Here is a 16,941-nt window from a genome sequence, read left to right on the forward strand (position 1 = left end):
GGTATGTGGTTGTACCTTGAGGTGACATTGAACAACCACTTGAGGGGAGTTAGCTAGGTGGATTTCTGGAGGAAGTGCTTTTCAGGAAGAGGAAATGGTGCATGCAAAGGCCCTAAATGCTAGCGTATCTTACTTAAAGTACTCAACGAACATTGGGAAGAAGTAGGCCAGTGAGGGTAGCTGAAATGGAGTGAGTGAGAGGAAGAAGAGTAGGAGATGGAATTAGAAAATTAACAATGGGCTAGATTGTGTAGGACTTACTAGGTCTTTGGAAAGGTGCTGGCTTTTTTCTCTGAATGAAATGAGCCTTTGGGAGCACGGGCATCTGATTAGAGGAGTGGCAAGATTTGACATATATTTTAAAAGAACTATTCCAGCTGTTGTGTTGAAAATAGATTAGGAGAGAGATTAGTTAAGAGACTATTGCAGTATTCCAGGCAAGAGATGGTGATGTCTGGGCCCAGGATGGTGGTATCAGTGGAGGTGGGGAGAAGTGGTCTGATTTGGATATATTTTGAAGGTAGCACCAATTGGACTTCAGACAGATTTTCTAGGGGATGTGAGGGGAAAAGAATAGTTAAGGAGGACTCCAAGATGTTTGGCCTGAGCAACTGGAAGGAAGAAATTGTGATCACCTGAGATGGGGAAGATGCGGGCTGTGGGTAGAACAGTTGCCTTCTTTGTTGGTTGGGGTGGTGATTTCAGTTCTGGATATATTGTATATTAGGTTTAAGACAGCCAAGTCGAGAACATATAGTCTGTTGGATATGTAAATCTGGAGTTTGAGTGAGAGGTCTGGGCTGGCGATATAAATGTGGGAGTTGTTGGCATATAGTGATATTTTAGGCTGTGAGACTGGATGACATCTCTCTCTGTCTCTCTCTTGAGACAGGATCTCGCTCTGTCACCCAGGCTGGCATGCAGTGCTCGTAGTAGAATAATAGCTCACTGCAGCCTCAAATTCCTGAGATCCTCCCACTTCAGCTTCCCAAGTAGCTGGAACTACAGGTGCATGCCAGTATGCCCAGCTAATTTTTAAATTTTTAGTAGAGACAGGGGTCTCAGTTTATTGCCCAGAATTCCTGGACTCAAGTGATTCTCCCTCCTTGGCCTCCCAAAGTGCTAGGATTACAGGCATGAGCCACTGTTCCTGGCCTGGATGAAGTCTCTAAAGGAGTTAGTGTAGATAAAGAAAAGAATGGCTCCAAGAACTAAGCTCTGGGGTCCACCAACACTTAGAGTTAAGGAAACTGAAAAGGAAAACCAATGAAGCAGGAAGAAAACCAAGTGAATGTGGTGTCCTGGATGCCAAATGAAGAAATTACAGGTAGTTCCTTGTTTACATGGTAGCGTAAGACTGTAAAAAAATAACATGCAAAACAATTTTAATAATCAAAGGGAAAATGTACAATTGTTCTGTGCCCTTTAAAAATTTTTGTCACTGCCAGGCATGGTGGCTCATGCCTGTAATCCCAGCACTTTGGAAGGCCGAGGTAGGCGGAGCATGAGGTCAGGAGTTCGAGACCAGCCTGACCAACATGGTGAAACCCCATCTCTGCTAAAAATACAAATTAGCCAGGCATGGTGGTGCGCACCTGTAATCCCAGCTACTCAGGAGGCTGATGCAGGAGAATCACTTGAACCCAGGAGGCGGAGGTTGCAGTGAGCCAAGATTGCACCACTGCATTCCAGCCTGGGCAACAGAGCAAGGCTCCGTCTCAAAAAAAAAAAAAAAAATTTGTCACAACATTAAAAACTTTGATGGTTATAAATGTATAAGAACATGAAAAAATAGTAAAACTAATTTTTACTTAGCACACTGAAATTTAAAACATTGATGACATTAAGAATTAAAGTGTTTTATTGCTTTATAAAAACTTTATCAAAAGTGGTTTGAGCAGCACTTGCCTACTTCTCATTGTATAACTTATGATACAGAGTGAACATCTGTTCTATGCCTTGGTGAATTGTCATACTCCTGTTTAAGATGGATCAACTTCCAACATTTTATGATTTTTGCTTTCAATGTTATAAAATATCTCTTAGACTTCCTTTAATGAGAATGAAATATCTCTGAGAGTTCTTTTAATGTGAAGCATTTTACAGGCATCTGGGATATCTTCATTCTTTTCATTACAACCACTTTTCTCATTTGTGTTGATAGGTTTGCCTTCACCAGTTTCCACTGGCTGCACATCTAGAGTCTCTTGAAAGGCAGCTGTGCCGACATTCCTACAGTCAGCTTTCTCTTCTGTAACTTCATTTATATTTGACTTGAATTCACTTCTTGCATCTTTGCTGTACTTTCATCTTTATTGGCCAATTCTCTCTTTTGATTATCCATTTTTGTAAAATACAGTTTGTGTATCACTGAGAGACGAGGAAGCAACATAGCTACACACTTTACTGTCTGCGTGAACTATAAAACAAATATACAGTGACCAGTCACAAACAGACTTTGAAAGAAGTGATGTAATTGTCACTGATGGTGATATGCATCTGTTTAATTACATTGTGGTTAGTGGACTAAAGTCCTGACAGATAAGTTTGTACTTTATGCAATTACTCATAGTTAATAACTGTGTTGACTGAAATTTGAACCATGTTGTTGGGGGAATGGATTATTTTACTAAACGGTGGTAGTCAAAATTCATGCATCTTGGAACTGTGCAAACTGAGAAATGCCTTCATATCGAGGAAGACAGACTTGATGGAGGACAGGTGAGCTTCAAAATTAGGGCTCAGCCAGGGAGAGTTACTGGCTTTTCCCAAGAAAGAATTCCAGGGAGAGCTGGTGCTGTTAAACAGCAACTGTTTTTAAGCAACAGTGTATAGCAGCAGCTGAGGTTCTGCTCCTTGTAGAGTAGGGATACCCCCTAGGCATTGTGCCCAGAATAGTAGCTCAAAGGCAGTTCTGCACTCATATTTATACCCACTTTTTATTATATGCACATTAAGGTGCAGTTTATACAGAAATTTCTAGGAAAAGGGTGGTATCTTCCAGGTGTTCGTGTCGTTGCTATGAAAAGGGGTGGTTACTTCCAGATGTTGTCATGGCAATGGTAAACTGATATGGAGCACTGGTGGGCATGTCTTACGGAAAGCTGCTTCTACCCCAGACCTATTTTAGCTAGTCCTCAATTTGGTCCTGTGTCCGAGCCGAGCCTCCAGAGTCGAGTCCCACTTCCAACCTCAGAATGATTCATTATATCAAATGGGGATTTAGCAATATTAAGGGAATTGGGGACCTTGGAGACCTTAATGAGGAGTTTCAGTGGAATGGGAAGACGGGGAAAACCTGATGGCAGTAGATTTAAGAGAGAATGGGAGAGAGGAATTCTGGATCAGAGTGGAGACTACTCTTTTGGAGAGGTTTGGTGCAAAGGACAACAGAGAAATGGGGCAGCAGCTGGCAGAGAAAGTGAAGTCAGGAGAAGGTCTTGTTTTATTTTGTTTTTGCTTTCGTTTTAACATAGAAGAAGTCGCATGTTTGTATGTTAATGGGAATGATTCCATAGAGAAGAAAACATTGATAAGTGTGTGAGAGAGCAGGGAGAATTTCTGGAGTTTGTGAGAGGATGGGGTTTAAGTGGAGGAATTGGCTTCAGATAGAAGCACCAACCATTCACCTAGGGCAGTATTTCTCAAACTTTTGGGTCTCGAGACACCTTTATACCCTTAAAAATTATTGAGGGCCCCAAAGAGTTTTTATGTGTTTGTATCTATTGCTATTTAGCATATTAGAAATTGTATCTGAAAATTTTTCAAATATTAATTTATTTTGAAAACAACCCATTTCATGTTAACACAAATAACATAATTTTGTGGGAAAAAAAAAAACCTATATTTTTACAAACAAAAATTGAGTGAGAAGAGTGATAGTGCTTTACATTTTTGCAAACCTCTTAATGTCTGACTTTAGTAATAGATGATGACTGGATTTTCATGCATTTTTGTATTCTGCCTGCTGTGATAGCCTGTGTTGTGTGACCTTTGGAAAACTCCATTGTGTACTTGTGGGAAAACAAGAGTAAAAAGATAAATAAATGACTAAGTATTATCACAAGAAAAATTTTGACTTCACAGACCCCCAAAGGGTCTTGGGAACCTCCACAGGTCCTGGGATTACTCTTTAAAACCTTGATCTAGGGCAACAGGCAAAAGGCAGGCAGGATATGTGGGTTCAGATGCTGGTAGGTGTGTAGATATTGGAAGGCCCTTGTGATTGTTTCCTGATAGTAGTGCAGTAGAAAGAGTGAGGATAGAGGGAGATGTTGGAGGTTTCAGGAGAGAGGAGAAGTTATGAAATGTTCTTTTTATTGAATATATAAATATCAACAAAATGAATATAAAATAAAATTTTAAACAGCATATATTAGCTACTACTAAGAAAGAAAAAATATCCAAATATAATCCATATTCACCATTAATTGAAAAATGCATGTTAATTCCAGAGATGTTAAAATGTTAAAAAAAAAAAATTGTCTCATTTCATGGACACATCTTTAATTAAAAAAAAAAATTGCCTCAGGACTTAAACAAATATGATAGCTGTCCAGGAGAGTGGGAGGCTGAATGGACTGGAGAAGCATAGTTTGGTGGTTGACCAGCATTAAAGACCCACTTCATATTCATAGTCATATATTTAATTCTAATACTTCCCAAAAGTTTTTTTCTGTAATTATCCCTTGTTTATGCAAATACCAGCAGATACTGGAAAGCTTCTTGCTTCAGCATACCACTAATTAAATCATCTTTCACATTTTTTTTAAATTTAGTAATTTGTTTTTTAAAATGCAGTAATGAGGAAAAGATACCACTGTGACTCTTAGAATATGATATCAATAAAAATAAGGAGAAATTCAAATTTTAGGTTGCCATATGGATATGGTTTGTTTGGCCCCACCAAGCCTCATGTTGAAATTTGATCCCCAGTGTTGGAGATGGGCCTCATGGAAGGTGTCTGGATCCTGAGGGCAGATCCATCATAAATGGCTTGGTGCCATTCTCATAGGAATGAGTTCTCACTTGTAGTTCCCATGAGAACTGTTGTTGAAAAGAGCCTGGCACCACCTACTCTCTCTCTCTCACTTCTTCTCTTATCATGTGATCTCTGCACATGTCTGCTCTCCTTCCCCTTCCACCATGAAAGGAAGTAGCCTGACATTTTTACCAGAAGCAAATGTTGGTACCATGTTCCTTATATAGTCTTCAGACCTCTGAGCCAAATAAGCCTCTTTTTTTTAAAAAATAAATTACCAGCCTCAGTTATTTCATAGCAACATAAATGGACTATGACATGGGTTAAGAGATCCATTGCCATCCTCATTTTGATCCTCACCCTCCCTTTCTTCTCTTGTGATGGGTCAGAGAGATGAGTTAGGGAAAATGCATGGAGATGATAAGAATCCACGGTCACATCTGTGTTTCCTAGCTATTCTGCATTTAGCTCTTGACTCACCCATCTGATAAAGAATCCTGCTCTAAGGAAATGCAGTTACAAATATATTTTGCCACTCATTGCAGAGAGTCATGAAAGGGGATCATGAGTACTTGTCAGACCAGTACTGTTTATGTCAATTGTCAGTTCCAAGATGATGAAATTTGGAGTTGGCCATTTGCTTTCTCTGAGCCAGAAAATTAGAATAATGCACAGGTAACTGAGTATTAACTTCATCTTCAAGGTCTTAAATTCTCTTTGGGTTTGGGGTCCTCATTGCAGTATTTGAACTCAGACTTAAGGAGAGCAAATGCACACACTTATTAACCCACCCTCCACAGGAAATCCACCTGTGTGAATAGCATAGATACATACACACATTGGTTCATATGTATTATTCTTGTTCCATTAACATGCCCTTTTATGTGCTTCAGCTTCAAGAGGACCCGACTCTCTTACTCAATGATCTTTTTAATCTTTTTCTTTTTTACTTCCAGCTACTTTTCCCATGAGAATTGTCCAAATATTCTCTTTTCCTTTTCCATTTTCTTTAAGGAAATGGAAGTAATTTGGTTTCAAATATGAGATCAAATGATCCAATGTGGGCTTCATCAGTTTTCTCACCCTTCATCTTAGAATGTTTCTCTACTATCACTCTTCTTCTCTTTACCTTCTTTTGTCAGAGATAAGTAACTCCTCCTATTTCTTCAAATCTAATTCTTCTATTTTGTGTCTGTAACCACTTCCCTCCTGACTGCTCCAGAATCTTTATGACTTTTTTTAATGACTGCTTCATAAATTTCTTTCTTGAAGGTCATTGATTGTTTCCAAGTATAATGGACTCTTCTCATTTAGTCATTCATTCAACAGATATTTGAGCTTATACCATATACCAAACCTTATATTAAATGCTTAGGCAATTATATAAGAGAATAGGGAGCACATAATCTATTCTCTGAGAGCAAGGGTTGACAATTTTTTTTTCTTTTCTTTTTTTTTTTTTTTAGTGAAGGGACAGGTAGTAAATAGTTTAGGCTTTATGGATCATGCCTTCTTTGGCGTAACTACTCAACTCTACCCTTACAGCATGAAAGTAACCATAGACAATATGTAAATGAATAGGAGTGGCTGTATTTCAATAAAATGTTATGTATAAAAAATAGGCAACAGGTTGACTTTGGCCTGGGTGTCATAGTTTGCTGACCCCTTGGTCTAGTGTTCAGTTTTTCTGATCTGCATATAATATTGATTACTCTTTACCACCCCTCTTTTGAAATCCTCTTTTGAGTTCTGGAAACTCAAAGTTTTTGGTAGTCCTACCTTTCTTAAAGCCTATTCTGTGTGTCTTTCCTACTTCTGTCTACTAGGTTGACATTTCTCAAGGTCCTGTTTTTTGTCCTCTTGCTTGCCTTCTCTAAACTTTCTAGACATTGCAGTATCTGAATTGCTCTCCTGACCATTCTGCTGAATCTATTTTCAACATGTCTTTGTTCATCTGAGCCACCAGCATCTCCCACTCTGTACAACTAAAAATGAAGCCATTGTCATTTTCATCTTTCTGATTCTTCCTTATTCCTTCTTTTTGCTTATCTGTCTCATTTTCTAAGTGGAGAACTTTGCCAGGATGCTTATAGCAAAGTATTCGAAGAGCACACAGAAAACTGTGACATCCCTCTTACCTCTGGAAGATTAGCCACTCTATAAAACACGTTCACTTTTATGGAAGTTAAGGAAGGTCATTGGAGAACTTGGCACAGAGTCTTCACCCAGCATGTTAGGACCTCCAGCCACCTCTCAGTTGGCAGTCCCTGTTGGGCGTAACCAGCTGGCCCCTGTGTTTTCTTGTTGACCCATGTGAGCAAAGCTTGCCCTGTAACTTGCAGCTCTTTTCCAGAATGTGCCCTGACTTGGGCTTTGGCAATAAAGTAAGGGCTGTAACTTGAACTAGCTCTTCCTTAAACAGTACCACCTGTTGCTATCTATCTGTGAATTTACTCCATCTTACTCAAAGGCAGCAGATGCCATGGGCATTTTTCCTGCTGTATAAAGGAGAATGGGAATCTGGCTTCTTCGGGAAAGGGAGAGTTATTGTCTCTTTCCCCAAATGATTGGATGATCACATTTTAACTTTATATGTTTCATGGCTCTAGTTCTTGGAAACACATGGAAGATTGAGGTTTGACTGCTTCCTGCCACTAAAATAGCTCCCTGGTGGTCATTCATAATTTAGTATATGTGATTTGAATTACATTAATCAGATAAACATATTCTGCTTCTATAATGAATAATGCTAGAGAGCATTTAGATATTGGGGATTATTACAACAATTTTTATTGTTCTTGGCTTACTACAAAGGTAACACATGACCAGCATTTGAAAATTTAGGGAATAAAAATCTAGGTAATAGAAATGGAAATAAGCAAAAATTTTTGAAAATCTTATAACTCAGAGATAACTACTTCTAATATTTTTTTTTTTTTTTTTTTGAGACGGAGTCTTGCTCTGTCACCCAGGCTGGAGTGCGGTGGCCGGATCTCAGCTCACTGCAAGCTCCGCCTCCCGGGTTCACGCCATTCTCCTGCCTCAGCCTCCCGAGTAGCTGGGACGACAGGCGCCCGCCACCTCGCCCGGCTAGTTTTTTGTATTTTTTAGTAGAGACGGGGTTTCACCGTGTTAGCCAGGATGGTCTCGATCTCCTGACCTCGTGATCCGCCCGTCTCGGCCTCCCAAAGTGCTGGGATTACAGGCTTGAGCCACCGCGCCCGGCCTAATATTTTGTTTTTAAAGATGCATATAAAGTGGAAAATTCTGTAATACTATTTTGCTTTTTTCACTTGATAGTCTATCATGAACCCTTGTGAAATAAAATATTTTAAGACATATATATGAAGGGACCAAGGAGAAGCTTTGCTCCTACCCCATCTTTCATGTACCTACTTCTTACCCTCCACTCCCCATAGGTAACTACCTCTTTCATTGATTTTTTTGAATATCTTTTCAGAGTTTCTTTAAATAATATAAACAACTTTAAGTACATACTCTTATTCCCCCACAACTTTTATAACACAAGGTAACACTCTATACATACATTTATGTCTTGATTTTCTCACTAAAAATACCTTTATACTCTTTCTGCAGCATTTTCAATGGCTACAGTATTATTCCATTCCTTTATTGTAGTGTAAATTATTTAATTCCCTATTTTTGGACATTTGGGCTATCTCAAAACAATCTTATAGATGTATCTTTGCATACAACCCATGATTATTTCCTTAGGATAAATTATTTGAGATTATTTGCTGGACTGTTGCTTCATGTTTCCAAATTTTTCCTGAAAGGTTATTCCACTTTATACCTTCCCCAGCAAGACTTGCCAGCAGGTAAAAGGGGGAAATAAGTTAAAAAGAGGTTATTTGCAACAGTGAACTTTAAAAATATTATACACAAGAAAAACAAATACAGAAAAGCAATGGTAGATTGACAGTTTTCAAGTTATGGAAGGAGAGGAATTCAGTGAGAGGTGACTGGGCACAATTGAGAGAATATGTTGGAACTGGAGTAGGATGTGAGTGCTAGTCTTGCCACTGACACGGGATGTGGGATCAGTCACTCAGGTCTTCAGATGTGTTTTCTCATCACTGAAAGAGGGAAGAATGCTTACTGAGTTTATTTGGCCCATTTTGTTCTAAAAGGATTTATGAAGATGAAATATGAGGGAATCTTTCAGCTCTAAACTTTTTAATTTTATAACTGTACCTTCATTTTCAGAGGAAATAAAAATTGAGCCTCTACTTATTATTGAAGGGTTAGACCTCTCTCTTTCCAATACCCTGTGCTACTATTCTCTCTTAATTTCAGTAAATGCTAAGCCCAAACTTCTCACTCTACCTCACAGAGCAATCTCTTAGCTTCCATAGATAACCTTTCACAAAATTCAGTGTGAATTGGACAGGCAATAATATTAAAAGTATAAATGGTTGATTCTTGGCTGCAGATCAATATCAATATCTGTATCTATCTATCTGTCATCTCTCTTTATATATATCACTCAGGCATTTAGCTGTAGATGAGGAAATATTAATCTGCAACATCAGTAAGAGACAATGATGTGACTTCCACAGATGCCAAATTTGGCATGGTGGTGGTATTAGATTTGCCTCCTTGTAGTGCAGTGATTAACAGATGGCAGGAAAGGAGGCTGAGCAAGAAGGGAGGAAATTCAAAAACTGCCCCTAATCACGCCTTCCTGATGTGGAGGTCAGCTATCGGCCTGTGGGCAAGTGTCCAGTCATTGGTCAGCTCAGTCTCAAAGCTGGGATTAGAAGCTTCACTGATTTCATCAAGTAAGAACTTTGGTCACTGAGATGAGATTGGTCAAGAATAAATACCATGTGCAGTCATTTCCTTCCTTTCTCTACAGCAAGCAAACTGAAAAGAATCCAGGCGTGCAGGAATTGGAAGCATTAATAGACACAATTCAGAAGCAACTGAAAGATCACTCATGCAAAGACAACATTCGTGAGGCATTTCAAATTTATGACAAGGAAGCTTCAGGATATGTGGACAGAGACATGTTCTTTAAAATCTGTGAATCACTTAACGTCCCAGTGGATGACTCCTTGGTTAAGGAGGTCAGTATGAATTACTCTTCTGAGTTGATTGCAAAGGCTAAGCACTGATCATTCTTTCCTAAAGGCAATTGTATATGTATTTCACTACAGCTGACACAGATTTAGGATGTTCAGATCAGATCTACTATTCTGTCCTGATTAGGTATTGCCCGTTGATTCTAGCATTGGCATTCTTTTCTAATTGCTGTTGCAGGGCATCTCTTTAAGTGGGCCTGGGGCTGGACAACACAGAGTAGTTAGTAGACCAACATGTCAGGACTGAATAAGAGCAACAGAGATGATCCAGGAGGGGCAGCTACCAAGGGGAGGCTCAAAGATGTTGATTGAGCAGACTGGTTGGCAACCTTTGATATCCTTCACAGCTGATACCTACACTGGCCCATCAGTAGGGTTAGCATGGAAGAGGGCGTGGCCACTGTGGGAGGGCTGTGGCATCTGTCAGTAATGGTAGCATGACCAGCAGCAGATGCAGAAAGGGCATGGAAGTTTTCTTCCTTGAATTTTTCTAAGTCAGTTGAAGGGGGACTTTCATGCCTTTTCTTCATTATAAACCCTTTAGCCAGGGTTCCCTTGGAAGTCAGAACAAAGTCCCCCTAAGAAATGCCAAGGACTGTGGCTTATTATCATTGAGACATTCTTACTGATTAAGAATATTGAGGTTCTGTAGGCCCTTTTAAAGATCTTTTAGCCAAAACAGGTGTTCATAATTTAAGAGTCATTTAGGAACGGGTTTGGTTTAGGGCTAGTGACTAGGTTGGAGACAAGGATTTGTCATAGAAACATTAGCAGGGAGTGAGTAGGAGGGCAGATAGAAGAGTGTTTGTTTATGTGGACCAAACACACATTTAGCTCCTCAAATTTTAGGTTGACAGCATGCCCAACTTTTGATTTTCAAATTCTTCATACTGTCTGATGTGGGAACTGACACGGGAGAGAGAAATGGCAGTCATTGGCAAGTGCAGCAGGAAAGTGGGGGTGGGACAGATTTGCATATGTCTTATAAAAATAACCACAGAAAATCAGTCCGTTACCAGTCACAGTTGAGTTTCAAGGGACACAGGTTGAGCAGTGGCATAACCAGACCCTTCCGTTAGGCTGCGGTAGCAAGAGCCTGCTATTTAAAAAGTCTTACTCCTCATGAGCTGAGTGGACAGTCTTTTATTTGAATATAAAAACAACTAAAAGTGCTTTTATAAATATGGATGTTAGTTCTGAAATCTTGGGAAGTGTGGCAGACTGCCACGGTTACTACTTGAGACCGTCACTACAACAATTACTACTGTTACTACTTGAGACCGTCATTACGAGAGTTAATGAAGGAGGATGAAAGCAGAAATGAAAACTTAAAAGAAAAGTAACTATTTTAAAGGAAGGGAAAGAAGAGAGCTCCCTGCTTCTAGTGAGCAAAGACAGCTGCCCGAGCCTCTACACCCCTTCATCTTTATTGGGTAGAAAGAACAAGGAGGAGGAGGTAACGATTGGTCAGTTGCTTAATTGATCACAGGTTCACATTATTGCTAACAGGCTTCAGATGTGCCTAATCACAAGAAACACTTGTGCCTGGGTCATGACTGCCCTCAGCATTCCTTCTGGGCAGCAGATGCAGTTTGTCAGTTTGCCAACATCCTGCTTTCATGAGAAAGAGTTTGCTGTTTACTCATATAGCCTCCAGTGATATACCGAGTTGATCATGACCCTCATTCTTTTGACCTTCAACAGGGAAGGTCATTTACTCCATCCATCTTTGGTTTCATTAAGTGTAAGATGGGGATGATATCTGTCCTACCTGCCAGGTTCACAGGATCATTTCAGAATCAACTTGAAGATATAAAAATTCGGAACTGATTTACAAAGGCTGGGGATCATTATGTATAAGTGCACTCTGCAGTTGAGCTGACGGAAGCCCTGCGGATCTGTCTCACCTATTCTCTTTGCTCTCTCTGCAGTTAATCAGGATGTGCTCTCATGGAGAAGGCAAGATTAACTACTATAACTTTGTTCGTGCTTTCTCAAACTGACCTGATGAGAAAATGCAAGACAATTTCTGATATTGGAATTATGCTTTGAAATACACCTTACACTCTTCATAGAGGCATTTACAGAGTTCCTGAAGTTTTATTTCTGTTTTGGTTCTTATTTCACTACTACTGAAGTCGAAACTAAACTGGATCTAATAGGATCTAAGATTGGTGCCTTATTTAGGGCAATAGGGGTATAGCAATGTCTAATTTTGTGTGTCAAATTGACTTGGCCACAGGGGGCCCAAATATTTCCTTTCTTTCTTTTTTAAAAAATATTTTAAATTTTTTTAGATATGGGATCTCACTCTGTCATCCAGGCTGGACTGTGGTGGCACTATCCTAGTTCTGTGAAGCCTCAGACTCCTGGGCTCAAGTGATCCTCCCGCTTAACCTCCCCAGTAGCTGGGACAACAGTCTCAAGCCGCCATGCCCAGCTAATTTTAAAAATTATTTTGTAGAGACAAGGTCTCATTATGTTGCCTAAGCTTGTCTCAAACTCATGAGCTCCAGAAATTCTACCACCTCAGCCTCCAAAAGTGCTGGAATTATAGGCATGAGCCACTGTGCCCAGCCTCAGATATTTCATTATTCTGGGGGTTTCTGTGAAGGTATTTTTGGATGAGATAAACATTTGAATCAGAAGACTAAGTAAAACAGATAGTCCTCCCTAATGTGGGTTAACCTCCTCCAATCATTTGAAGACATGAGTAGAATAAAAAGGCTGACCTTCCCCCAGGTAAGAGAATTCCTCTTGCCTGACTGGCTTCAAATTGGGACATCAGCCTTTTCCTGCCTTCAGACACAAATGCAAACATCAGCTATTGGTCTGGAGCCTGCTGGCCTTCAGACTGGACCTAAACCATCAGCTCTCCCAAGTCTTAGGCCTTTGGATTCAGACTGGAATTACACCTTTAGCTCTCCTGGGTCTCCAGCTTGCCAGTTTACCCTGCAGATCTTGGGACTTGTAAGCCTTCATAACTGTGTGAGCAATTCCTTATGACTCTTTCTCTCTCTCTCTCTCTCTCTATATATATATATGTATATATAATATATACGTGTATATATAATACATATATATCTAATATATACGTGTATATATAATATATACATATATATACACATACACACATGTACATGTTTATATGTATATATGTGTATATATATGTACACATATATGTGTATACATACATCCTATTGGTTCTCTTTCTCTGGATAACCCTAATTCAGATGTAGAATGATCAAGAGCAGGAGGAATGTTAGAATTCTCTAGAAGAATCATCTGGGATGTTGGAATCAGTATGCAGTATCGCTGTTGCTGCTAGTCAATGGCCCCACCACTACCCATCTGCCCACCCTGATACTGAGGGAAATATACACCCATTTTTCAAACTGGTTCTAGGCCCATTAGACCTGCATTTAAAAAAAAAAAAAGAAGGAATATAATAGAAAATATCTGGTATACCTAGCAGGGTATTTTTTCTTTTTTTCTTTTGTTTTGAGCAAGACAGAGGCTCACTCTGTCACCCAGGCTAGAATGCAGTGGCGTGATCTCAACTCACTGCAACCTCTGCCTCCTGGGTTCAAGTGATTCAGCCTCCCGAGTAGCTGGGACTACAGGCATGTGCCACTATATCCAGTTAATTTTTTAAATTTTATTTTTAGTAGAGACGAGGTTTCACCATGCTGGGCTGAGGCTTCTGTTTCAAATGAGAGTGGATTTACTGGATCATCATGTAAAATGTATTTCTTGATGTGGGTTGTAGTAAAAAAATAAAAATAAAAAGATTTGGCTGGGAACACTTGCTCACACCTGTAATCCCAGCACTTTGGGAGGTGGAGCCGGGTGGGTCACTGGAGGTCAGGAGGTCGAGACCAGCCTGGCCAACATGGTGAAACCTCATCTCTACTAAAAATACAAAAATTGGCCAGGTGTGGTGGCGTGTGCCTGTAGTCCCAGCCACTCAGGAGGCTGAAATGGGAGAATCGCTTAAACCCCGGAGGCAGAGGTTGCAGTGAGCCGAGGCCACGTCCTGCACTCCATCCAGCCTGGGTGACACAGCAAGACTCCATCTCAAAAAAAAAAAAAAAAAAAAAAAATTAGAAAAATACCGCTTTTAGAGAGCCCAGCCTTGAGAGAGGAAGAAAAGACGAGTTGCAGTTACTATTCTCTAGTGAGCTCTGATTGGCTTTTTAGAATCAGGGCTGCTCTTTGGTTGAAGTCAGCCACTAAGTTCATCTTTAAACATGCTATCTCAAATTCCCCAAGCCACCCAAAACATGGTATGAGTGAGGATAGAGTTACATAGAATTCAGACTGCTTTGCCCTCTCAGAACTTCTAGGGAACTTCCCTTGGTGTTTCCTTCCCTAATGAGCTCAGCTACTTGTAACTAGCTTATTGAAAGGGCTGTGAATATATTATGTTGACTCCTTTTCTGTTCCAGGTTATTATCTTGGGAATAACCCATGTTTTGTTTTGTTTTACCTTCAGTCGCTCATAACTATTTAAGACAGTATCTCACTTTCAACTACAGATGCTCCTCTACTTGGGGTTATGTCTCAATAAACTCACATAAGTAAAAAATATCACAAATTGAAAACACATTTAATAACCCTGATAAGCCCATTGTAAAGTAGGAAAATAAGCTGAACCGTTGAAAGTTGGGGTCTATCTGTATTTTACAAGTTTTTTCAGTTTAAAAATTACCAAGCTCTATCCTGCCTGGCCCTGCTCAGTCCTTCCCCAGGCTTAGAAGCCTGTGGTAGAGAGTGTGTATACTGGGGTGATGATAGTGGTTCCTTCTTCCTCCCTTCTTTCTGTCTTCTCCCTTTGTTCCTATTCAGCTGTGCTGCTGTTTCTAGCCCATGTAGGCTCTGGGAAAGGTTAAGGGGGTAGAAACCAGAGAAAAAGGGCAAAGTCTTATTTCTGTGGCTAGTAATGTCATAATGTGGGGCCCAGTCTCTGAGTGACATGTGCCCAAAGGCTGACTCTTTCTCCCAGAGCACCTTTTTTCTCTTTTTGGATTCAGGGGGTACATGTGCACGTTTGTTACATGGGTATATTGCACCTAGGTAGTGAGCATAGTACCCAGTAAGTAGTTTTTCCACACATACCCCCTCCTTCCCTCCGCACTCTGGTAGTCCCCAGTGTCTATTGTTCCCATTATTATGTCTATGTGTATTCAATGTTTAGCTCCCACTTAGAAGTAAGAACATGCAATATTTGGTTTTCTATTCCTACATCAATTCACTCTAGGATAATGGCCTCCAGCTGCATCCATGTTGCTGCAGAATACATGATTTCATTGTTTTTTATAGCTGCATAGTATTCCATGGTGTAGATATACCACATTTAAAAAATCTAATCCACCACTGATTGGCATCTAGGTTGATTCCATGTCCTTTGCTCAGAGCCCCATTTTGGTGAATACTTAGAACTCTTTCCAACCGGAAACTGCCCAGTGCACCACTCTCAGGTGGAGGGGACCCAGTCAGCACCTGACCACCCCGGCTCTAATGGCATGCTCTCCAAAGCTCCTTCTGATCTTCCCAGGAGGCCCTTTCGGGCTGACACACCTTCCAGGCTGTGCATTCTCGCCATGTTCTCACCCAGATGGCTCTCTTGGCTGTGTAATTAGGCAGCTCAATCCCTTTCCTTTTGACTGTTTCAGGGGAGAACCAGGTACCCCAAACCTTGTGCTCTCCAAACTCCAGGGGACAGACACGTGTCAAACCCTGAGTCTTTTAAAGTATCCCCTCACTTAGCTTGCAGACCCAAGGTACTCTAACAGCCTCTTTCAAGCAGCTTGCACTTTCTGGTATTTTCTCCATCACTCTTGCCTCCTGTGGTAGAGTCGCTTTGGGCTCCCCCTCAGCAAATCATTCATGGATCAGCAGCAAATCTGCAACATATGGAAATATTTGCCAATTTTTGTCCTCAGCGCTGGGTCTCAGCCAAAATGGAGATTTAGGAAGTTCTCATTTAGTATCCTCTAGCCTGCTTTTGGTTGTTTTGTTTTTCTGTTTGCTCTGTTTGTTTTTTAGAGACAGGGTCTTACTCTGTTGCCAGACTGGAATGCAGTGGTGTGACCATAGCTCACTGCAGCCTCAAACTCTTGGGCTCAAGCAATCCTCCTGCCTCAGCCTTCTGAGTAGCTAGGCCTATAGTCTCAAAGGGAACTGTCTTCAACAAAGCTGGCACTATTCACATCCACTCCTTAAGTTTGCTGTCCACTTCTTGCCTTGCATCTCCTTTTAAGTTTACTTAAGATTGAGAAGCTGATCTCTGACAGCACCATCACAAGGTATAAAAGCGATTTCATGAAAGACCAAAGCCAGCAGGCCATTTCTGTGGTGTCCACACACTTGCTGCTCACCTGTTTATACAAAGCAGCAAGGGTAGGAGCCACAAATGTTAGAGCAAATCACTTTTTCTACTAAAATCCTGAATGGCAGTACAGCCATTGGATGTCACTAATTACCTTGTGCTACAGTCACAGCTGGCACGCATCTGGAGTGTCAGGCTCAGATGACAGAAGAAAGCTGAGCATTAGCCTGCAGCAAGCAATACTGTAGGAAGCAGAAATGATCATCACTTCAAATTGGCCACCAGGGAGTTGAAAGATTCTAATACACACACACACACACACAGAGAGAGAGAGACAGAGAGAGAATTAAGATTAGCGCTGGTAGCTGAAGCTATCAGGTCTAACTGAAGAATTTGACTAAGACTGCTTATAGTGCTTACGGCTTTGGGACTAATAAAAATCTGCCTTGTGGGTAAAGATGGGCTGTGAGTTAGCCACTACTCAGAAACCTGGGCCTGTACCTTGTCTGCCCCACCAGGGGGGC

The 16,941-nt window shown here is 40.6% G+C and overlaps 1 protein-coding gene across 6 annotated transcripts in view; it reads left to right on the forward strand.

The window, feature by feature from the left end:
• The window catches only part of EFHC1 (EF-hand domain containing 1), a 73,500-nt gene extending 61,334 nt beyond the window's left edge, over positions 1-12,166 (forward strand). For all 6 annotated transcript variants that reach the window (XM_007972258.3, XM_007972259.3, XM_073006060.1 and 3 more), the window contains 2 exons: positions 9,861-10,071; positions 12,018-12,166. In XM_007972258.3, the coding sequence (XP_007970449.2) occupies positions 9,861-10,071; positions 12,018-12,089 (283 nt within the window). In that variant the 3' untranslated portion in view covers positions 12,090-12,166. The remainder of the gene's footprint in view (positions 1-9,860; positions 10,072-12,017) is intronic.
• Positions 12,167-16,941: the final 4,775 nt, after the last annotated feature.

Source organism: Chlorocebus sabaeus, chromosome 17 (genome assembly GCF_047675955.1).
Source record: "Chlorocebus sabaeus isolate Y175 chromosome 17, mChlSab1.0.hap1, whole genome shotgun sequence".
Classification (NCBI taxonomy): Eukaryota; Metazoa; Chordata; class Mammalia; order Primates; family Cercopithecidae; genus Chlorocebus; species Chlorocebus sabaeus.